The sequence below is a fragment of the Xiphophorus couchianus genome, chromosome 22 (assembly GCF_001444195.1).
Source record: "Xiphophorus couchianus chromosome 22, X_couchianus-1.0, whole genome shotgun sequence".
NCBI lineage: Eukaryota > Metazoa > Chordata > Actinopteri > Cyprinodontiformes > Poeciliidae > Xiphophorus > Xiphophorus couchianus.
In genome coordinates, this window is record NC_040249.1 from 22,044,762 (window position 1) to 22,069,461 (window position 24,700).

The 24,700-nt window shown below is 38.9% G+C and overlaps 1 protein-coding gene across 1 annotated transcript in view; it reads left to right on the forward strand.

The window, feature by feature from the left end:
- The window catches only part of adgra1b (adhesion G protein-coupled receptor A1b), a 198,753-nt gene that overhangs the window by 126,936 nt on the left and 47,117 nt on the right, over window positions 1–24,700 (forward strand). The window contains exons 13-14 of the mRNA XM_028007742.1: window positions 3,287–3,497; window positions 3,944–4,152. Of these exons, the coding sequence (XP_027863543.1) occupies window positions 3,287–3,497; window positions 3,944–4,152 (420 nt within the window). The remainder of the gene's footprint in view (window positions 1–3,286; window positions 3,498–3,943; window positions 4,153–24,700) is intronic.

Genomic DNA, 24,700 nt, shown 5'->3' on the forward strand with positions numbered 1-24,700 from the left:
TAGTGTGTATGATTTCTTCTAACTGTACCTGCCACATTATCTGCTCAGAACAGATCATTTTAAACCTTTCCAGTTTAAAATTATTTCAACATTGGGTGAAGCAAGCAGGACAATCCAGTTCTGTCATTCACCTCCATCCATTAATAAAGATGCTGATTGTGTTTCCTCCTCCACAGTGTGGCTGAAACTGATGGTGGAGACCCATAAACCTCCCACATGTACAAGGAAATCTTTCAGATCACGACAAGGTCATGGAAAGATCCTCACACAGAAAAGATAGCCAGTGCAGTATCATCTTGATACCGAGCTTTTGGTCACACCAGTCGAGGGATGAGATGTGGTACTCTGATGGGTGAAGGTGGGAGAAATATTGTGGAAACGTACTGCAGATGTGTAAGGCAAGATGAGGGGAATAAGGATGTGAGAAATGAAGAAAAACCTGCACTAAAAGCTTCTCAGTGTCACCACTGCACACTGAAGGAGGTTTTCCAAATTTCCTACAGTCCTTCTATTTTTAAATTATTAGTGAAGAGCTTGGAGAACTTGGCGACCTTTGCGCAACCTTACAATTAATAGGCACTCAGATTCATCTGAGCTCATTCATTGAAGTCTGAAGTTCTGTCATCGCAGAAAGCTTAAAACTTTATCAGAATTATCATCTTGATTATGAATCAGCAACATCATCTTGATCATTTGAATTATTCCTAATTAGGATCATTTGATGACTGACTTCACTGTGACTTTTTTTTTCCTCACATGGTGCAGAAATATGTTTATATTCTATGCCATTGTTTTGATTTGCGAGAAGAATGTCTTCACTTCTGATTCACTTCTTGATCATCAAAGAAAGTTTTAGTTTGTTTTTCACACAAAAACATTTCATATTCTGAAAGATGTGGACAAAAACAGGAGCAATTTTCTAAATGATTTCAAATTCAGGTCATGCTGGCAGCTTCTCCCTTTGAGCTACATATACTTAATTTCCTTTTAAAGTACAAATGGATTCTTCTCAGTGGTCAGAATTAAACTTTAAATTATTATGAGCTGACTCAGTTACCTTCACTGAAGGGTTAGAGTTAAGTACATATGAGACTCTATATACATGAACTGTGGACCGTTGATGTGGAGAGTCCAACCATGGAAGTGTTTTTATGCCTGAAATGACCAGACAGTGATTTCTGCATGCCAGTGAATACCCCTGGGTTGGGCATCAAATTCAATACCTTCACATTTACAGTTCCAAAACTACTACAACTGTAGTCATACAACTGTTTACAGAAAATGTGCTGGAGTATCCTGAGTTTTTTCATGCTGTATGGCATTCCTCTGCTGGTGAGCTGGTCGAAAGCAGGCTTCTCCACTTTAACCGCGGTTACAAATCCAGGCTGTATGGCTGGACACAACAAGTCCAGCCAGTCATAACTAAAGGAGCAAATTCTCATTTAGGTAAGACTTTGTTTTGAAGCTACATCTTGGTCACACCAATGCTAATTTTGTTCTGTGAAATTAGCATTTAAAATGTGTTTATTCTATACTTCTTCTGAAATCATACCCTATCAGAGACTACATATGATGACCATGTAAATGGGAAAAGTGGGCCAAAATTGAATTGTCATTTTTGCTGCTATGTTTTGTACTTTTACATCCTTGTATTTGTGCTAAATATTTTATTGTTGGCATGTTATGCTTCTCTACTTTTTTTGTATTTTTGCTTGACGTTCTTTCAAGATTTTATTTGGTTTTCCTTCACACAGGCTTAGAGGGCTCTGTCAGCTTAACCCTGTAAGCTTTTCCTGGGTTGCTTTGTAATTCCATTTAGCCACGATCCAGCAGGAACCTTCAGACACTGCAAATACGGGAACAAAAAAAAAAAAAAATGAAGCCAGAAAAAACAGAAACAGGACTGCCTTATAACGACTTTCCGGCCAATGTGTTGCAAGCCACACACCTGCAGGCATTCATTCAGTTCCATGAGTTATTAAACAGCTTGAGTTTTCTTGTTCTATTGTGGTTCTAAAAGCTGTTGATGTTGTTACTGAAATTCCTCTCTCTTGAAACTAGAATGAAAAACCAGGCTGTCTGAATGTTAGATTTTCATCAGCCTGTTAACATTTTGAACTTTTATTCCCTTCTCATTAAATTTCTCACTTTTTTGTGTATTTTGTGAAATACAGTTAGGTCGGTTATTTTGTTTGTTAGATGCTTGTGTCTTTAATTAATTAATTAATCATGTATCTGCATTGTGATTGAAAGAATGACTGAATTCATATTGTTTCTAAAGACATTTTAACGCCGAAAAGTCCATAGAAACCTTTATGTAGTAGAGACTGCTCTGTGGAAAGGTCATGAATTCATCATTGAGATTGATTTAGACAGATGACGATGATAAAGATTAAGTCTGATGAGCTGTTAGACCAGTTTATGAACCTTTTTATAGTTTAACATAGATTCATATTGAAACGTAGCATTAAATGACTTTATTACACCGTTAATAATCAATGTGTTTTATTATTTTAACCAGTGTATCAATAGGTTATTGTTTTAAACTATAACAATGAATTTAAGCATTTTTGCTTGCAATCTTTGTTCAGTTGCATAAAACTGTTATTTTGACCTGATCTTGATGAACAGTTTGAAAGTTCTCGTATATATAAATTAAGTTTTGGATATTTAACTCAGGATTTGTTTGATAAGTTGTTTAGTCAAAATGCATAGTTGTCAGGCTGGAAGGTCTGATCTGTTTTATGCAACTCCGCTGGGACTTTCATTGAGCTGCTGGAGGAGACTGGATGCTATCTGACACTACAGTGAGTAAGGAAGTTAGAGACGGAATCAAAGTGAATTCACCTGTGGCCAGAGATGGCTGGAGCGCACACGTTGACATTTCCAACCTATTTTTGTCGCACTGAAGCGTTTTTCTTCGCATCATGTTCGCAGATGTTTTATTGTAGGGGGGGGGCGCGGGGTATTATACGGTGATAATTAGTTGGTGAATGAGAGATAAAGTCACAACGGTTGTCTCTTTAAATCAAGCTGCAGTGTTGATGTGTCCTCAAGCTGAAATGGTAAGAACCATTCCACCTTTGCTGCGGACCTAACAGGCACACCAAAGCGCTTCAAACGTGCGACTCGTTCCCTTGCTCACTTGTCGTCCCTTCCAACACTGAAGAGAAGCGTTTCTTTCTATTTTTTTTTAATGGAATACATTTTCACAACAAAGTTGGAGGACACTATGTAACTCCTAGTCTATTATTTGATTGTTTTTTTTATTTATTTTTATCCGCAGAACTCCGTGGCTGTCGCCTCGATCCATTTACCGCTGGCTGGTCCGCCTGCCTCCTCCTCTGCGTTGCAATCTGTTGATAACTCCACTTGCAGGCTGCAGTTCGTTCTGTTTCGCAATGGGAAACTCTTTCCCTGCACGGGGAATTCGTCAAACCTCGCAGACGATGGGAAGCGCAGGAGCGTCTCGACACCAGTTGCTTTTGCCAAATTAGGTAAGAGGAAATCCATTTCTATCTTTCACGCGTGTGATGTCAACGCCGGACCGAATGCATGCACACACGTGCGCGCGCACACACACGCAGTCACAGCTGTATTAGTGTATGTGTATATATATATATATATATATATATATATATATATATATATATATATATATATATATATATATTGCGCAACATGTGAATTTCATAGATATAAACATTAACAAGGTGCGCTCAAATGAATGAATGAATGAATGAATGAAATCAAAGCACGGATCAGATTAAATAGAGTTTACTGCAGTGTGATGCACGAAAGTAATCTGCAACAGTCCAGCTGCGGTAACTCATTCGACCCTTGCATGTGTGCATCGTATGCCTGCATGGGTGTTATTAGAGCCGCGGCTCTGCCGACGTTTCCTCTCGGCTTCCTTTCCTGAACGCGTTGTCTTTCCTTCCAGATGGCTGCAGCCGCGGCAGCTCTGTGCACTCCGTCGCCGTCGCTCTCAGGCACTTCGCGCTGGGTGTAGACCCCACCGCAGCCTACTGGGATTTTGACCTGCTCGATGGACACGGTGGCTGGAGGGCAGAGGGCTGCCACATAACCGCCTCCGGGGGCAATACGACCACTATTCACTGCAGCCATCACAAGAACTTTGCCGTGCTAATGGTGAGTAGTTATTTCACTATGACCCCCCGCAACACATAACGTGTCTTCCCCATGCTTAGGGCCCATTACGGATCAAATCAACCTTTTTTTTTCCCTCTATCGTGGAGTAGACTGAGTCACGTGTTTTAAAAGAGGACCTTCAAAAGCCTCCTTTATTGTTGCTCCCCAGCAGAGGGATTGGATTGCCAAATGCTGTATGAGGATTTATTAGCGTTGGAATATCATAGAGTCTTCTTTTTCTTTGGAAAACAGACGAGGAGAAGTTGTGCGCGTTTTACAGTCTGCCATCCTTTCCCAAGCTGCAACAGAAGCGATGCTCTGGAGAAGGAGCGCCCTGTCAGGAGCGATTCGACTCTGAGCGCAAGTGGTGTGCTAATTGGTTGCAACCATCGCGAAGCAGAAAAAGAAGAAGCCAAAAAAAAAAAAAGAAAAATGCTGGACTGTACAGCTTAGCGTCGTTCATCTGCGTTTCTCAAGTTGGTCTCGACGCTGCGAGCCGAGATGCTTCCCTCTGACGACGTCCCCCCCTGTGTTCAAATTGATTTCATGAGGATTAGAAGCACCAAAAGCGCAATGGCAGCGCATTGCAAGGTCGCTCCTTAGAGCCGCTGCTTCTGGTCCGCTTCTTCTTTTTTTTTTTTTTCTTTTTTTTTTTCTTTTTTGGATGAAGAGAAATCCTCCGGATGTTTACCGAAGAGTGGGATTCGTTAGACTGGGAGGTCAGTTCTCAGTGGAGCATGAAAAAGTGTTGTGCCTTTTTTTTTTTTTTTTTACCTGCATATTTTAAGAACCCGCCGATCAGTTTGGTTTGCTGTCGTCGGTGGAAACATGCTGGATCAGGAGGTGAAACAGAAAAACCGCATTAGAGCAGGGAAGAAGAAAAAGCAGCGTATGATAAAAGCACGGGGTGCACAGAGGGGGTGAGGGGGGAAGTGTCTGGAGAATACTAAGCTGTTGTCAGATGGAGAGCAGATGTCAGGATGTCATTGTGCATGTGTGTGTTTTTCACTCCAACACGGCGCGCCGTCAACGAGGCGCGCTGTGGCAACCGGAATGACGCTGGGTCTGATTTTATTTATTTATTTCTGGTCAAATTTAATGACACTAGGATAATAATTTGAACTTCAAAACACGTCCGACAGGCAGAGGGGTTGTCATAGCGATGGTAGAAAGCCGTGACGAGAACGTCCACATCACGGTGAGCCGGTGTTTGCACCGGAGATTGCGCGCTTCTGCTAATGCAGTCACCACACCCGCCTGGTCTCTGCAGTGCCCGAGAAAAGGACCCTTATTTACAGACCTGTGACATCACTCCTCCGGTGGTAGCACCTTGCATGCTTTCTGTTGCAACAATGATTCCCCTCAGCTCAGGAGGCTTCTGCAAGTACAAAACCTGTTGCATAATCTTTTCATGTCAAAGGGAGACGGATTGTCACTACCGCCTGAGTGCAAGTTGGCCATTTACTCACAGTGTGCCTCCATGAGTGGAGCTGTCATTTGTAATTCAAGCAGTGTAAGATCTTGGGCGGTCTACAGGGAATTTAGCATAGCTGTATAGTGTATATAAGAAAAGTTGAACTATGTCATGTTTCCATGTAGTCGCACAATCCCCGGCCACTTTATTAGGTACACCTAGCTGTTATTAGTTGAACCTGCTTTTGCTTTCAGGACTGAGACTGAGCGTTTGGGTTCATATTGACATGGCAGCATTAAACAGTGGAGAACACTGCAGCACAGAAAACTGAGTTTATTGATTTGAGTTTGGTTGGTGGATTACCCTGCTGGATGTAACCATCTATAGATGTGACCACTGGGTTTTTAAAGAATGGATGTGAGTTTGTGGAACAGGAGCGTTCAGTAATTTGTGAAAATCAGAGGTCCTTGGCTGTGTTTGGAATCCTCAGGCCTGCTCGTCCTGTGCCAACAACTTTGACACGTTCAAATATACTTAAATCCTCTTTCAACATTTTTATGTTCAGCTTAAACTTCTGCAAGTCATCCTCACCATGTCAAGATGCGTAATTCAATGAGTTGCTGTCAAGTGATTGGCTGATTCATTCTGTGTGCTAACAACACTCTTAACAGCTGTACCTTTTATAACGGCCAATTGGCATTATCAAAGCAGTACCACCTGTCTTGCCTCATATATTTAATGAATACAATTCTCCTGTGGTGCTGAGTAAATATTCAGATGATTACACAGGATGCAAAACTGCATTAAAGATACTGACCATATATTTCTATAAAATCAGTCAAACTTACTTTAGATATAGTTTTCACCCACAGAACAAGTGTTTTTGCTCTTTTGTTGTATATTATTATTTAATCAAGATAACACCTTTAAATGGCAGGTTTGAGACAAATCTGCCTCTTATGACATAAAGCTTGGAGCTCTCTTGAGTGTGGCTTTTGTTATTTTTTCTTTATTTGCATGTTTTTAATTAATTTCCTTCCTCAAAAATAAACTGAAGCAGAACATTTGAGGTGTGTCCGAAAACACTGCATGGACTTTAGTAAAGCTGGACCACAATAAAACATGTTCAAATAGTTTGTGAAGAGGAATAGATCAGATTTGATCAAAACTTCCAGCAATATCTACCAGATGAGTTGATATAAAATCATATGTTGTAGTTGTTTCTGGCAGAATGGCTGCACCACAGAAAATAATTGTGAGGCAGATGTTAACCTTGCGACTTCACCCCACCATGCAGCATGGTCTCTGCCATCGCCACAATCCCAGCACACAACAGAAGGAAGGAGTTGCATTGCACTCAGACAAATAGAAGTTGTTAAGCTAAGCTAAAGTAGCTGTTCAGCTGTTCATTTTAAGAAATGTACCAATGAATAGTAACTACCAGAGATTATTTAATGCTACAAAAACTTTATTTTAAATGCTCATACAGGAGGTTGAGGTGTGTATTGCCCTATGTTAGTTGTTTTGATTCAGTCACTTGCATTTAGCTCTTTTGGGGTTAAGGTGCGTTTGTGTTTGTGTATGCAGGCTCAGATCCCAGCGTGGATGTCCCTAGAGGCTGGGGATTGGGCTAGAAAAAAATAAATAATGAAAATCTTTTTAACTTGCTTCAAAAGGAATTACATGGTAGAGAATCTCCCTCTCGTGGTTTTGTAATCAGAATGCCAGATTATGGACATGGGATAGGCTGTGAGTAGAAAAGCTCATCTCAACTAGATTGTGAACTGTGACTGGTGTATTTTGCTGTCCAGATGAATCACTATGTGTCTTTGGTATCTAATAATACAGATCGCTGTAGATGGGGCAACTTGGGTCTATTTTGGAGTTTTGTTTTCTTGCTCCGTGCTGAACATTTAGCAGCCCCCTCCAGATTTCAGCACCAGGGACAGTTCCTGAACATTTCTCCCTCTGCTCCTCCCGTAGCACCTCCTCCTCCCCCTCCATATGCCTCATGCAGGCTCGTATTTGCCGAGAAGGAGGGCTGACTCACTCGTTTACAGCAGTGCAGCTTTATCGTCTGTCTTGGTGGTGGTGACAAGCCTCAATCCCACACTGAAGCTTCCTCTGAACCACTCGCCACCTTCTCTTAAGACACACCTTTTACTCTTTTCTGTCAGAAATGTACAAATTTATCAAAATTGTTATTATTTTGTTTGTTTATTCAGAGGTGATGTTAACAAATAAGTTTCTGCATGTATCTGCTCCAGCTCACCAGGCTGTTTAGTATGCAGGAGCAGACCTTTGGAGTTAAACACACACACAGACACAGTCACACATGGTGTAGGAGGTTGGTTTTTGTAAGTATCCAGTCACAAGGAAGGCTCCAAGTCATGGCTTAATAGGAAAGTTGTATTTTTTAGAAATGCCTTCTTATTCATATAGCTGGAAATAATGACTCTGTAAAAGGACATGGATTCCTAAAAACCAGGTCAGGATTTCTGGTGCTGGTTCTACTCCATCTGAACCAGACCTGTTAATGTTTATCATGTATTTATTATGGTTTGTGAAATGCGAATGAAGGTATGAAAGGCAAGTGTCATAAAAATTAGATTGTGTTTCCTTCTACTTTAATTGAAGTATGGTGTTGACCACCATTTATTTATTTTTATTTTAAGTTTATTTGGTAGGGACAGACACACATCGACATAGACAAACTGAACAAAACAGCAGTCCCATGTTTGCGTCATAGTGCAATAGCAACAGCTAATTTGCAGGACTTGTGCCTACATGGGCTTTTAAAAAGTACCTCTAAAATTGAAGTGATAATCATTTAAAATAGCACAGCATAATGTTGACGACATCTACACACAGACAGTGAAACATAAAACATCAAAAATGGATACAGTTCTGTTTTTGACATAACCAGAGTTTTGTTTGTTTTTTGAATGTAGTAAAACTGGTTACGGACTTTAAATCAACAGAAAGTGAGTTCCAAACTGCAGATCCTCTCACGGACAGAGCACTTTGAGCAAAGGTGGTTCTTCGAAAGGGGACCTTACAATTTCCATCTGAAGCCGCTCTAGTACATCTAGTAGATCTGCATGCTATCACATGCAATCGCTTAAGAAGAAGAAGAAGAAGAATTACTTTGTTCATCCCAGCAGAGAAATTATTTTGCAGTTACAGCAAGAATTTTTTAAACACAGATTAACACACACACGACGGGAGCTGCGTCTGCAGACAGCCAGCTGAGCCGGCGGCATTTTTGAAGGAGGACATGCGGCAAAGGTCGTTGGGACCGGGAGTCGAACCCGCGACGTCCGCGGGTCTAAGGCCTCCAAATGTGGGGCGTGCTAACCCCCTGCGCCACCACAACACGAACCAATGATGTTGGTTCATATCCATTTAAACACTTAAAAATCGATTTTAAAAGATTATAATTTATAAAATTAGTAAAGTCCAAAATGCCAAATTTAGCCAAAATGTGACAATGATGGAGTCTGATTGGCTTTTGATATAAAACCTTTAAAGCCCGATTATAGAGACTTGCTAATGGTTAGTATAGTTTGACTAGTCTGAGACCAGACAGTAGCTCCATAGGAAAAATGTGAGAGGATCATTGAGTTCAAAAACATCTCTGCACAGTGAAGTGTTAAACAATTTCTAATAATTTTATAACAGTTTAGATTTGATCTAACAGTTTTGCTGATTTATTCAACATGGCTCCTAAAATGTACTTGATGCTCTGTAAAAATAAAATTCTCTTGATTCAGTTAGCAGCATGTTCTACTAAAAAATGTAGAAAATGCCGTCATCAATTTGATTGTATACAGTGGAGGAAAGTAACATGTTAAGTAGTTATTGTTTTTAACAAAAAACTTGACTTGCCACATTTAGAACGTACACAGAGAAGGATCTATGACCATTTCTTTTTTGCATAACCACACTACGTTTTCCATATTCCAGGGTATTTTCTCCTTTTCAGTTCACCGCAGAGCTTTTCCATAAAATTTGGGTCATAACTATGTAAGAAGGTTGATTTCTATGTTGCTTTTGCCATATGTTAGTGATAAGCTTTCTGCTAAAGACCCAGTGATAACCTAGTTTCTGTTAACTAGTGAAGTCCACCAGGTCTGTTTTTAAAATGTTCAGGTATTTCAAATGACATGCACGCTAGCAAGTTTTCTAACAGATCCTCCACATATCTACAAGCACAAGGCTCTTTTTTATATATTCACTCTTAGTTTTATGCCAGAACGACCTTGAGATTTTTGCTATGGAAAACTCTAATTTTATTCTCAGCTCACCAGAAGCACAGAGTTTAGCAGACATCAGATATTTACTATACATTTGAGATCACGGCACATGGCTTCACTCCCAAACAATTGGTTTGCATGTAGACAAATAGTTTCTACCAAGAGTTTGCCACATCATTCACCGCTTCAAACCCGAGGCTCACCATTACTACTGAGCTTTTCAGATTTTCTCTTACCTTGCCCTGTCATTCTCCTCACTGTGCTTGGTGACAAGTTGAGTATGAATCCTCCTCCAGTTTTATTGTTCACACTTGCACCTGTTTTGAATGTTTTAATTATAGTTCTAATTGTAGATGTGAGCAGGTTTAGGCTTGTAGCCATTTTCTTGCAGACATTTCTTGACCTTGACCTTGCTGTAGATCAGCGTCTTCCTTGTTTGAACAGTATACTCTCTTGTCCTCATTTTGAAGAGTGGCTAATAGACATTGACCTCTGTGTCATGACAGTAAACAGGACGTCCTTCTGAAAAATATCCAAAAACACAGCATACTTTTAAAAAACTTAGTTACATTTATTTAAAAGAGATTCTTACACTTTATTTTCTCTTTTGTGATTTGCTTACAAACCAATTAGTTTTTTTTCACTCTCTAAATAAAGTAAACTAAAATAATTGTTCACTTTTTCTAATCTCCAACTATTTGCACATTTTCCAGGAGTGCTAACAAATGTGGCCAGTGTGTGATGAAAGAAAATTATCAAAATAATTGACTAGACAATGGTGCAGTTTGTAATAAAAAATAACTTAAAAGAATTGCAGGCAAAACTATAAATTTTCTACCTAAAAAAGTTAATACAGCTGATGACAATCTATTGTCTTATCTGCTGCATCTTGATATAAAACCTAACCATCCAGGATGGAGGATATCTTGATTAGCTCTCATTGGCTGAGTTCTCTAGATGCCGAACACCAACTCGACATTCCTGTTGAGTTGGTGCAGTGAGTTGTGACACTAACCACAAGGTCCAGTCTCCAAATCAAGCAACAAATTCAAGAATATTGTCTTAATAAAAAAAACACTGAGCTTATTAAAAAAATAACAATTCATTTTCTTTGTCTATTCCTCTGCATATAGATTAATGGTTGTGTGTCCTCATTAGTCAATCCGTGCTCAGCCTGGATTTAATGAGACAACAAGCCGGCTTTCATTACTTGCCCAGAAACACACCCAGCTCCAGTACTTTATCCTCAACCTGTGGACTCTTTTATATCTCTGAGGTATTTTTCTGCTGGAAGAGCCACGTTACATGAGTGTTTTATGAGATGGAGGGATTTATGACAAAAATAATGATGACCCGTTTAGATATGTGTGTTGCCTCGTAGCCCTCGCTTGGCATTTTCTTTTTGGTATGCAATGTAATGGGAGGAGAAGAGAGAAAAAGTGATGATAGCTGGTGATATCAACTGAGGCAGTGTGTTGCCTCAGTTTGTGTTAGTGGATTAAACACGGTTTGTGACAGAAGATCAGGGCAAGAAGTAATATAAAGCCACAACCTACGAAGAGCCATGGCATTACATCGAATAGTCTTTGAACATATCTCAGTGGAAATACCTTTAATATTGCATGTAATGTGTACTGAGGGGAAAGCCACTGACTTCACATCCTTCCATTGTCCAAAACAATGATACTTACACGTGAAAGCAATGGTATCCACTGATCTTATCTACCACTGCAAGAGTTTGAAAATCATATAGTTACCCCACTGCCGCCAACTTGGCAACTTTGTCAATATATTTAGCAACTTTTCAGACCCCACTGATGCACCTCTAGTTAGCATGCGTACAATAATTGTGAAATAAAAAGACTATATTTTCACAGGATGGTATGGTCAGAACCAGGCTCAATGTGAGCGGCTGACTGTCTCCACCAGCTTTGAGTTTGAGCACAGAGCAGCACATAGGAAAAAGTAAAATGTTAATGCCAGCAGTAGCTCTTTCAGGACAAAACTAAATAGATAAACTCTGAGCCTGTAGCACAATCGAGTGAATGGAAAACATTACAAAACAGAATTTCTGTCAGCAATAACTTCTTTAATTGATGTTTATTGGAGAAAGACTAGGTTGAATATAGTCTAATAGTATCGAGTTTACATGATCTCTCTCCCAGTCCACTTTTAACGCCAGGACCACCAGCAAAAGTGCATGGTGAGAGCAAAGTGCTCTGTTGGGAACATGTGGAACAACTAGATATCTAATATAAGATGGAGATTGATTATTAAAGGCTTTACAAGAAAGAAAGGGAATTTTAAATTAGATTCTTTATTTAACAGGGGTACAAAGAAGAAAAGCTAAACTTGAAGACATCAGAACTCTCACTGCAGAATTCTGGATAAGTTGAAGGTGTTTTTCTGACCTTTTTGGACTTCGTAATCGTAAAAAATGCAATAGTGCAACCTTGAAGTAACAAGTGCATGCATTAGTTTTTCTGCATTACTAGTTCAAGTTTATATTGTTTGCAGTATTGCAGAAGTAAAAGAAGAAGGTAATAGAAACCATTTTATTATGGGATGTAAATGTCATGGCTTGGTCAAAGATACACCAAGATATATTCCCATTAACATTTGTAAATATAATCCAGAAAAAGTGACTAAGTTGTTTATTATATTCATACTTACTTGTCTAACAAAAAAGAAAATTAAAGGTCATTAAGGTTATTTCTTCAAAACTTGCACATAGCTGATTGGATTAATCAACTTTATGGTTAAATATAGGTCAGTATCAACAAGCTAAAACTGGAAATTTATCTCAGACTTACCCTATTTATAAACGAGGGACTACCATAGACTACCCATACACATTATTTTTCAGTTCAATTAAAAATACTTTAAATGTTATAACTCATATTATACAATTTTCTTCAAAGTTGTTGTAGTTGTTGGGGCCAAGCAGAATCTCCTGTAGCCGTCTGTATTACACTGAATGTGAAGAAAGCTCTGACTGAAGACAGAAGAAGTGTTTTCTTCAGATCAGTTTTTGTTGTGATGATTAAAAAATTCAAATATATGTTTATTAGCTAATGATATGCTAATAGCATTAGTTCAATCCATATTCAGAGCAGGTAAACAATGCTTTGTTAATTTTTTTTTGCTATTGACTTGACATTATTGACTGCTATTCAAACTCTCACAAGAGTTGTCAATACCGTTTGTAGGCCGAATTAATAATGGCATAATAATGCTAATACGTTTTTAAAATGCTTTAAAAGGCATTTAGAAAAATCTGAAACTAGTCCGTTTTTGCTATTAGCACAATAGTAATTATTGTATTACTAATAGTTTATTGCTACTTAGTAATATCGTAATAATAATAACTTGCATAATATTAGGAACTTGCGTAACATTCTTCAATGATATGCTAATAATTTTATTTATAGTTCAGCCTGTAATCGTAACTGAGTAAACACTTGACCGATAATATGCTATTGCCTTGTTTCCATGGAACTATTGATGTGGCTTGGCAGATAAAGTGTTTATCTTCTACAAATTATTTTGATGAAGTTCTTCCAAACATAGCGTCAGACTATTAGCAAATCATTAATCACAAATATGTTAATAGTTATTTTGTTAATTGCTAATACAATTAATAGCACAGTCAACATAGTTGTGCCAATAGTTAAACTATATTAGCATAGCATTACACACAGTTATGCTTGTAATTTAATATATTAGCACTACAGATTAAACTGCAATGCTAAAAAGGCAACATTTAGTGGTGTTTTTTCAGCTTTACAGTTTTCAGTCTACAAGCTAAGCCAAGGTACCAAGCACCTGAATGGTAATTACTGCATGCTTATTTGACAACAAATGTCAAATCTCACTTAGTTTTAATTTAATTAGACAAAAGTGTCATGCATTTTTGTTAGCTTGTCCTCTGAGCTCCTCACCAGAGCAAATTCAAAGCTTCAGCTCAGTAACCCAGTGCTACTCTTCACCCTTCATCTCACTTGCAGTTGCTTTTATTGCTGCAGACATTAAAAAAGCCCCAACCCACTTCAACCAACCCAGCAGGCACCTCTGTGCCTGGTAGGCAGCACTGCAACAGCTAACGTGAGCAGGCACAGAGAGCTTTGGGTTTAAATTGCAGGGGTTTAACCTACGGTACATGTATAACATTTGGCTCTGGTTAATTTTTAACAAATGCACTTGTGTTCCATTTGAAAGCATTTACTTGGGTTTGATGTTAGCCGTGTTAGCTGCTTCACACACAGGGTCTGTATGCACTTTTGTGCCTGTTTACAAGTCCTCACCACGTCAACAACATACACTTTGTAGACTTTTTGTCTTGCTATTGTTGTGCCGTAACCTCTCACTGTTTGCTGACTAAATAGGGCGCATTTCCTCGGTGTGAAAGGGGAAGGGAACTGACTCATGATGCTCGCACAGAACAGATTGCTGCTGGCCAGTAACCTGGCATGTGATGCAGATTGTTTTCCACCTGACTAATGACTTCAGAGCTCACTGATTGCCATTAATCTGAGACATCACCGCTTTCATTTGGCATTGCAGGAGTTAGCCATTGCATACTGCTATTCCCTCTTCCTGGTGCTCTGTGTCGCACGTTCTATTTTAAATGCCGTGTATATCCCTCTTTTAGCCTGGAATTGCATTGCTTTAACCTATTGTTATTCAAATTATGTATACTCCTCAGCTATGAAAGATTATAATATTGCTACTGGCAGCAGAAGGGTTTGTTGCATTTAATGGGAGTTCATTTGTGAATCCGTGAAGAAAGTTAATGGGCCTCATGGTTATGATGTTGTTTATGTGCTGTCACTGATTAATTGACAGTCAAACTGTGTTTGATTTTTTTTTATACACCCAACCAAATGTCTTGCATGGAATGTAAAGCTACTCTTGCATTATGGATGGTCTGTATGAAGGATAATGGTTGCAGTCACATTCTTACTTTCCTTTCTAAACAAATGAGATACAAATATTTTCCATTTTCTTATTTATTGCAGGTTTGTGTAGCCTCAGATTCATCCATTTCACTGTCTAAATCCCAGATGATTCAGATAAAAGCCACATAGCTTTTCCTTTTATGTGTGACAGCTGACAGACATGATTCATCTCCTTGGATGGCTTTGGCATCCACAACAATTAGGAACCAAGCTAAACTCTCAAGAAATATCGGTGAACTATTCACACCATGATTCAGCTGCTTGATCTGAAACTGCCCAAGTCAAATACCCACCGGCCTGTTTCTCAGCAGCTGTGTTTAAGCAAACAGTGCGACCCTCTCGGAGCTCCAGAGACTTTCTGCTAGAAATTAGGACATTTTGTGTAAACAGAGTTTTTGACTCTGTTTCTCTGTCCCAACTTTCTCTCTGAGTTTCTGTCACTTGCTTCCAGTTGAATGGTTGTTTGTTCATTTGCACACTTGTTCAGTTTATAAAGGCGTGCTTAAAGCTTTTATTTTTCTGCCTTATTAGGAAAGACAGCTAACCCTGCAGCTTCTTGGATGTTTGGCTGTTGAGTTTTCTCAGAACTGCTCGCCTCTACTCCTTTGTTTCTCGCCTTTCACTCTGATTAGTGAAAACACATTGTCGCTAAAACATTAACAACAGCAACAAAAACATGGATTGAGAAACAATGTTGTTGATAGCTTGTAAAATCAAACTTTTGGAGGCAGTTGTGTTATCATCGCCTTGGTTTCTGGCTTTTTATCTATGTCCTTATTGTTCTCTGAAAACGCATTGATCTTCTAAGTATAAGTAGGAGACTGTAACTTTGCTCTAAATTCTTCTGCTGCTAGTTGTAAGACCTTTTGATTACAGGCCAGTAATTGTTCTCCATCTGCTCTTAGTACTTCTAGTAAGACAATGACAGCAGGAATTAAGAATTAAATCATGAGACTTGTGAATTTTAAAAGCAAAAGACAATGTGGTAAAAATCTACACAGATATGGCATAAAACTATGAATGCTTGTTGATAGGACTTTTCTTGTCCAGAACATGTGGGTTAGCACAATGCCGAAAATGAAAGATATGAGCAATGGACTCACTCTGTATTTACAATTTTTACAACTAGGAAGGGTGATAGCTCACAAAAACCAGGTGTTCCACAGTGGGAGTTAATATTTAAAAGTTGACATCTTTGAGCAATAAATATCCAATCTACCGGTAATCAAAGTCAAAGTGATGCAATACCTGGACCTTACAGGCCTCAGTTGGCACATTACATGTCTACGTTTATTACAAGACAGTTAGAAAATATTGTACCAATGTATCTTTTCATAAGGGGTAAAAGAGACACTTTTTTTAAACGATATGGCTGCTTGGATTACATTTGCTGTGTCAAAGCTGAACAACTACAAGATGTTGTTCATGTTCTCTACTTCTGAGATGAGCTCAAAGTAGAGATGTTTATAGAAAACCTGGCTGTGCTATGCAGAAACCTTGATGTTTAATGAAGAACACCAGACCAAAGTTCCTCCACAGCGTGAGAGACCCATAACGTCAGATTGAGAGAACTACTAGGAGTTACTGCCGCTGAAAGTGGATCCACAATCTGTTGAATGATGGGATCAACTTAATCTTTCACATCACTTGTATGTGCCTTCAGATGTCACTCAGCATTAACAAGGCAATACTTCTACAGTTACAAAACATTTTTATGGGAAGTCAAACCTTCCACACATAGGTAAGATATCTTATTGATAAAACAAAAATATTTATTAGTAGTCTAATTTTAAACATATTAAATCTTTTGCATGTTTGCAGAGATGTTCAAAGCAAATTTCAATATATAAAGTTTGAATGCTGCTTAAAGTGGGGATTGTATATAATTTGCATTGTCTTTGTTAATGGAAAGTCACATCTTGTCTCATGAGGTCAGCATTTGAAACAAAAGAAAGGAAAACTCAGCTATATGATCATAATCTAATAGAAGAAGTCTGTTTAAAATTTTAACATATGACATGTAATGAAAGGAAAGAGTTAAATTACTTCAATCAGTGACTTCTGCAATATGAGCTCGTTAAATTGCTTCAAGTCCAGAATCCCAGCTGGATGGTGTTGGGGGATGATTAGGATTTGTGACAATCTAATTTGAAAAGAGGTTTAGTGTTTCCTAGGTGCAGCAGTGTACACTAAGGTTTGCTTGACAGATGACAATAGAGATTCTTTCCAAAAGGAAGCAATTTCCCACTGGGTTTATGTGCAGTGTGTTTGGAGAGTGTCAGAGTAGATGAGGATTTGTGTGAAAGAAGTCAATTCCTCAGCCACCAATGCTTCTTTGTGGAGCTGTGTTTCAACCTCAAAGCCCTGACCCCCCCCACCCCCCCCCCACCCCCCCAAAATAGCCTCCTAAAAAACCCATTTCTAGCGGCTGAGGAATGATCTCCTGTACCAAAGGTGAAAGCTAATCTGGACGCAGAAATTTTCTCTTCACTCACTGTCCATGTTTGCCTTCACAAATAAGCTTAACGAGATGCAAACATGTAAATTGGCTGCAACAGAGATTGAGCGTTCACTTAGATCTGAGTGGCACTGATGGCACCGCTGACGAATGGCAAGATAGAACCGGGCTGAGATCACGACAAGCAATCTGTAATCAGAAATGGAGGAAAATTGCATTGCGGTATACTGTAGGGATGCAGGGAATGGAAAAAAGACGGAGGGAGGGATTGAGCCAGACATACAGTACCATCCCAGATAAAGGGGTAATAATTTCCCTATTTGTCCTTCTTTCTCTGTCTGTCTCGGTGGTGTTTGGCCATATAATCCCATCATTTTTCATCTCCTTATCTCCCCATCACTGTTTTTCATTGTTGTTCTTGTCCCAATCCTGTTGGATACCTCAGACAGCTTATTTTTCATGCATTAGCTTATCCTATTGCTGTCTGCTTGCAGTCCAGAGTTTTCTTCAATATTCTGGTGTTCAGAGCTTGGCTTACAGAAACACAATCACAAGACATTTTTTTGTTTTTCTATTTTTTTTTTTTTTTACTTTTATACCCCCTTCAACCTTTTACTAATCACAACCACAATCTGTATTGTGTGACTTTTGTCTGCTAGATCAATACAAAGTAGCTCAAAGACATTAAGAAGATGGAATAACATATATTTTTAAAATAAAAATCTGAATGTATGGAATGCATTTGTGTATGTAACGAAATAAAATTCAACCAGTTGCATCTATAAGTCACCTTAATAGACTGTGTGTAATTTTATCTGAATATAAGTTCAGCTGTTTTTTGAAGGCGTTTTTGGAGGTTTTGTCATCATGAAAACAGAGGAACAAAGTAGAAAGGCCTGGGATAAAGTTTTGGAGAAGTTTAATGCATGATTTGGTTATAAAACAGTAGCTAAAGAGGACTGGTATCGTTCAAAAGTGCAAATAGTACGGCACACCTCAAACCTACCACAACATGGCCGTCCACTGAAATTGACAAAACTAGCAAGGAGAAAAATAATCGGAGAGGCAGAATGCTGGTCAGAGTTGATTAGAATGCGATTGGATCCAGATAGAGGACAGAAAACAGATAAAGTCCTGAGACTGGGTCCGTGTTCACCATTTAGTAGAACAACTCCAAATGGGATGGCTTAGATAAAAGCAGATCTCCTGTTAGAATAACATTTTCATTTTGCACTAAACAGCAAAGTTTAGTAGATCTGATTCATAATGTGTCAAGGCTTAAACATTAATTAGCCAATTCTCTCTATCCATTCTGACAGAGCTGTTTTTCAGAAGATGACTTGGCAAGAATGTCGGTCTCTGATTGGGTAAAGCTGTCAGGAACACTCCCCAAGAAACTTCCTGTAATGGCAGCAGAGGAAGGGCTGTGAAATTAAAATATCATACTTTATAATAACTTTCTGTAAAAAAGCATAAATTATTGTGCCTTCCACTTTAGAAACAAGCATCACTGTTTGTGGTAGTAATTTAATTAAATTTTTTTTTGGGATCAATAAAGTATTTCTGAATTGAATTTCAACAAAATGTGCCATTCAAAGGTATGAATACTATTGCAAAGCACTTTATTTTTATATTTTGTTTAAAATGATGTCAAGACCACATAGCTATACCCTTTATTTTTTCTTTTTTTTTTTTTTTACAACAAAATATCTCATAACTGTGTAGTTTCTATGGTGATGGAGTCATCAAGGACCCAGCATTACATGTCTCTTTATGTATTTAGCCAGTTTGAAAGGACACTGCTGGATGTTTGCAGCGGTCATACAGAGAGAGCTCATGGAAATGGTGGACAGCAACAGATGTGTGTGAGCAAGAGACCTTTTTAAATCCACTGGGTGTGCACAGCAAAGAACCACACGCACAAGCCTAAGCTTATTTACCAGCTGAGACCTGAACAGCCAGCGAGCAGAGCATTGTGCTGCTCGCAGAGGCTGGCTTTAAAGAGCCTGCTCTCTGCTGCGGCGCCTTTAAGCGTTAGCGGAGCAAAGCCTGCGGAACACGGCCCTATTCTCATGAACTGTTGAAATAAAAATGTCAGGTTTTCATTTAAGGTATTTAGCTGGTGAGTAGAGGGAAGGAGCTGCGGGCCAGAGTAATGTATGCTCCCTCTCTGTGTGCCATGTCGGGGAGCTTGAAAGCAGAGCGTGAGCGGGATGTGTTAAAGGGGCCGCGGCGCTTCTGCTGTTCGCGTGTGCTCCCGTTTGCCCTGTTCTTTCATTTGAGCGCCTGACTGCCAGCGCATGTGCTGGTACATACATGTGAGCAAAGCCAGCAGCATCTATTTAGTCTTCCGTCGTGTGTGTAGCAACTGGAGGAGATGAGTCACCCTCTCAGACAACACCTACCTGCCCCTCTCTTACTCACACACACATGCAGGAAGGCCATGAAAGTGAGGGTTAGTCTCCATCTGCTCTCTGGTGCCATGTTTTAAAGCAATCTTCTCTTATTTTTATTGATTTATATTCTTGGGTTGAGACTCTAGAAGATTTTATTTTCATTACATGGTAGAGTAGAATTGCTGCTTCAGTGACCTCCACATTAAACCAAGGTTGTGTTTTTATTTATTTATTTTTTATGGCTTGTCCTATGTCGGTTCCAAAGTGGCAAATTTTGGGGTTCTTGAAGTACAGAAACTAACATATATATTACGATTTTTATTTGGCATGTGAGTCATTACATCATAGATGAAATTCTGGTTCTCAGGTCTTGATATCATGCATAAAAATAAACAATAAAATGAAATACAACAATATACAAACTACAATAAAGCAACATATTTAAAGGGAGTAGGGCAGGTTCAGAGTCTGAAATTCGGAGTGAAGTGTTGATGGTGAAACTGTTCAACAGTCTGTCTGCAGAAATCTATTTTACAGATATACATATTAAAGTGGCTAGTGAGTATCCATGTATAATCATTGAGTCGCAATTCAATATTAAAAAAAAAAATTTAAAAAATTTGTTCATTGGTGAGTCAGAAATTTCTTTTAGCACTTTCTGCAATGGTTATAAATACAAATAAATCTTAAGGTTTAGCCTCTACTACTTTAATGTCATTAATATTGTTTATTTTTTCTTGAGCTTACACACGTTTTGCTAGAACAGTTGCTATAAATGGGGAAAAAAATGTCTGTAATGAATAAATAATTTTCTGTTTCAGAAAACAACATTTTGGATCTACTACAGAAGAGGTGTTTGGTTTTATTTTGTTTACAATGCCAATTATTTAATAAAAATGTAAAGAACGCAACCTAGTTATTGGGTGTAAAATAATAAAACAGAATGGAGATTCCTGTGAAAATCTGAAGCAGGGGTTAGTGTGTGATTAGTTTGGGTTGTTCTTAGCATCCAATGTTTTGAACATGGGTGAAATTAGATGTCCTGGTTAAATTATCTTTATGCACAAATAAAAACTACAGAGTGAGAAGGACATTAGAGTCTTACAGTACATTAGACAGCAGCCTCCCCCCTGTTTTTGTTTGTGTTTATATTGGTTTCTTCTTCTTCTTATAGACATTTTTCTGCTCGTTAAATGGGAAGAGGGTCAGGGGGGTTTACCCACATGAATTATAAATTTGTAGTTGTTTGCAAGGTTGAGCAGCTCATTCATTTATTAGTTGGTTCATTAAATGCGGTGCCGTGTTAAAGAATGTGCTCTTTTTTAATACTTTTGCTGGGTTTCTTTTTTGTCAAAATAGAATATTTTCGATCCTCAGACTAATTTTAATCTCAAATACAATCAGGGTTTGAAACGCTCTCATGCAGTTTGAGGAAATCTATTTTTACAACAACTAATGCAGCTTTTGGACTGGCTAGTCAAAGTCTGGACTTGTACCTACGTCTGTCACAATAACAATTTTTTTCTGGATCTTATATTGTCACATTGCGGTAAATAATGCTGTTTTGAGGCCATTTTCAAGTAACATATTAATAATGGCCTAATAATGCAAGTTCTCCCTCTAAATGACTAGTAAACTTTAGTTTTGTACTGAACAGTCCACACTGGGACTAGAAGACATTTTAAATATCCAAAATAAAACACATCCCAAAAACAATAAATAAAAAAGAATGAATCATCAGAATGGAAATGATTGAGCATATTTTAATTTATCATGCGATTAATTAATTGCTTATTGCCATAGGCTTCAGACATGGCCTGTGACATGATCTTAATCTGTCATGATGAGTTGTGAGGAGGCGGTGAGGCAGACGCTAGAAGACCCAGGTAAGAGGAGTAATGAAGGTTTTTAATGAGGAATAATCCAAGAAACAGAGTACAACGATGATCAGAACTAGTCCAAATCTCTAGCAGCACTGCTGAGCGGAAGCTGAGGCTCACCACAGGTAGCAATAGAGAACACAAATGGACTAACCCGACACACGGCAGAACAGACGCCAAACGAGACTAGGGCCCGACAAAGACACAGACACACAGGTGACACTAAATACACAGGAAGTAATCGGACCGAGACACACCTGGGAACTAATCAAAGGGAGACAGGACAACACGGAGACACATTAAACTCAAAATAAACACACAGAAAAACACAGATCCCTGACATAATCTGGCTAAAATATCCCCGAAACCTTCCAATGTGACTGAACTGAAGCTGTTCTGTCAAAATCTTTCCACAGTGATCTAAAAGACTCGATGCCAGTTATCACAGATGCTCGCTAGCAGTTGGTGTCGCCATTGCTGGTACAACCACTTATTAAATATAAGGGATGATTACTTTTTAACTTAGTGAAATGTGAAAGGAATATCGATTTTATTTTCCATTTAAAAAAAAAAACATTGTTTGAAAAACAGCCATTTCTGTTTATGCAGGTTATCATTGCTTGACAATGAAATGTGTTTGAATGGGAACACTTAGGCAAAAAGACAAAGATAGAATAAATTTGTAAGGGAGCAAATACTTTTTTCATTGCACTCTATCTGCATGCCACAGCAGCTGCAGTTCCTTTTTTATTGAAATTAAGCCTAATGTCAAATTCAACACTTCTAATCTGCGGCTCTGGAGAAATTAACTCAAATGAAACAATGTTCCTCTGATGTATGAAGAGATAAATACAGCAAGACCGATGTGTCTATGAATCAAATTACACCGCTCATCTGAAAGGGGTTCATCCTTTATTCCCAGACTCGACTTCCTCATCATCTCATAGTGCTTATGGATTTGATTGATGCGTGCTTGATTCCAGGTGATTTGATTATTTGCTTCGCAGTCACCTGTGTTTACCTCCAACGGTGAGGCGCTGATAGCAAACGTGAGCGCTGGTTGTGACTGCGAGCTGAGTGACAGCCACCAGGTTCGGCTGAAGACCTGCAGTAATGGTGCGTGACCATTTTTCTGACTGTCGTCACTTTCAGACTGTTTTTTTTTTTTTTTTTGTGCTGCTACCATCTCGTCTCTCTGTGTTTGCCGATATGTATAGGCAAGCCCGAGTGGGTTTGATTTGCAAGCTCGCGCCGGTTCTGTTCCAGAGTTGGCGCGGCCATTCAAGGATGATAAAATATGTTGCTTGATAGAAAGTTGGAGCCGGCAAGCCACGGGCTGTTCACTGGAGGATTTTAATTTTGTTTTCTCTCACTCGTCCTCTTTTATTTTCTTCCCTTACAGTTTGTGCATTCTTGCATGCACCAGTGTGATTACAACGGGAAAGGTGGAATGTTCTCTAGCTGACGGTTCTGGAATTTAAACGACAGCAGTTGCAAACAAAATCCTTTTAACATCTGGGAGGCACTTACTTGAGGGTTTTACAAGATGTGCAATTCATCATCTCCACCAATCATCATGTAAATCCAAGACATTCAGCCTTTAAGTGCTCACTGATCAGCATTGTACTTGTCCCTTTGGATTTTGTGGGCTTGATAAAATTGCACCAACTGTGCCTGCAGGAGATTATGGATCAAGTTTAATTGACTCTGGTAATCTGATTTTGGCATGGAGACGGAGAACACTAGATTAAAGTTGTATCTCCAGCACAAACAAGAGATCAGTGCTGTGTTTAGTCACTGAGGCTTGTGGACAGTTGAGGCATGTTTAGATATAACATGCCAGCTCCAATCTAGGTTAAATCTAAGCCAGACTGACCTGTGTGCTAATACAGTCGCCTGGCTGTAATGAATTGCAGTGTCAAAGGGTTTAGGCACATTAACCTGTCAGTCAGACGCAGTAATAAAGTGTTTACAGTACTGTGATGTAATATGATGGGTGTAATGATAATAACCTGAGTGGAGGAGCTACATGTGAAAGTGGTTTCTGCCGCTTTCTTCAGCTGACATGTTGCTGCTATTGGCTTTGGCTGTAAAAAATACAACAGGGAAGAGATGATCAGAGCACACTGCAAGCTAACAGCAATAGCCTATCGATCATCACGACAGCCAAGTCAACAAGGGAGCTGCAGCTTCGTAATCTGGATCAGCTGCACAGCACAGACAAAAACCATATGTATCTGTAAATTTCAGTCAGAGTGTACAGATACCTCCAAAGGTATCCTCATCCCTTGAAATTTTTGACATTTTCTTGTCTTACAGCCACAAACCTCAGTATAGCTTGTTGTGACAGACCAACACTTTAATCTTGGTCTCTGCTGACCAGAGCTCTTCTTTCTGAGTATTGGCTCTGTCTCCTACATGACTTTCAGCAAACCTTAAGCAGGATGGCTCCACATGTACAGACATGTGGAGCATATTGTTAAACGTTCGTCACAATAGATTCTCCCACCTGAGCTGTTGACATCTACAGCCCCTCCGGAGTTACCAGGCGTGTCCTTCCAGTTTCTGTTATTACGATCTTTTGCCCAGTCCTTCAGTTTCAGACATCCTGGTGTAAGGGAGTGGGTGAAGGAAACTGCAAGTCATTCCTTAGATTCCTTTAATAACTAAGGTTAAAAATAATAAAGAACTCATCAATATTTTTGAAGTAAACACATTTTGTGTTTTTTTGGCTGTTTGTATGTGATTTCATGGAATGATATGCTTGGAATTTTACAACAAAATCAGATTAGCACCACAGAATATTTCTTAAGATTTTCACAGACTAAATACATTTTACATTGCTTGCATGAAGAAATGTTTCGATTGCCTCGGTTGCGGACTCTTAGTTTAGGTGGACAGCCATGTTTTGTTGGTTTTCAAGCTGATCAATACTCTATGTCTCGATGATACATCGAATACTGCTGCTTGCGATGATTAAAGCATGTAATATAGTTTATAATTTCTAATGCTGTTTGTTCACTAATGTTCTCAAACAAACCTCAGAGTCTTTAATAGAGCAGCTGGAATTATACAGAGGGTCTAGAAAATGTTGTAATAAATTTCAAGGAATATTAATGTTTTTGCAGGACATTGTGTGAATGTATGTATTTATTACTTTGGAGTGAAAATAAAATTCACAGAGGA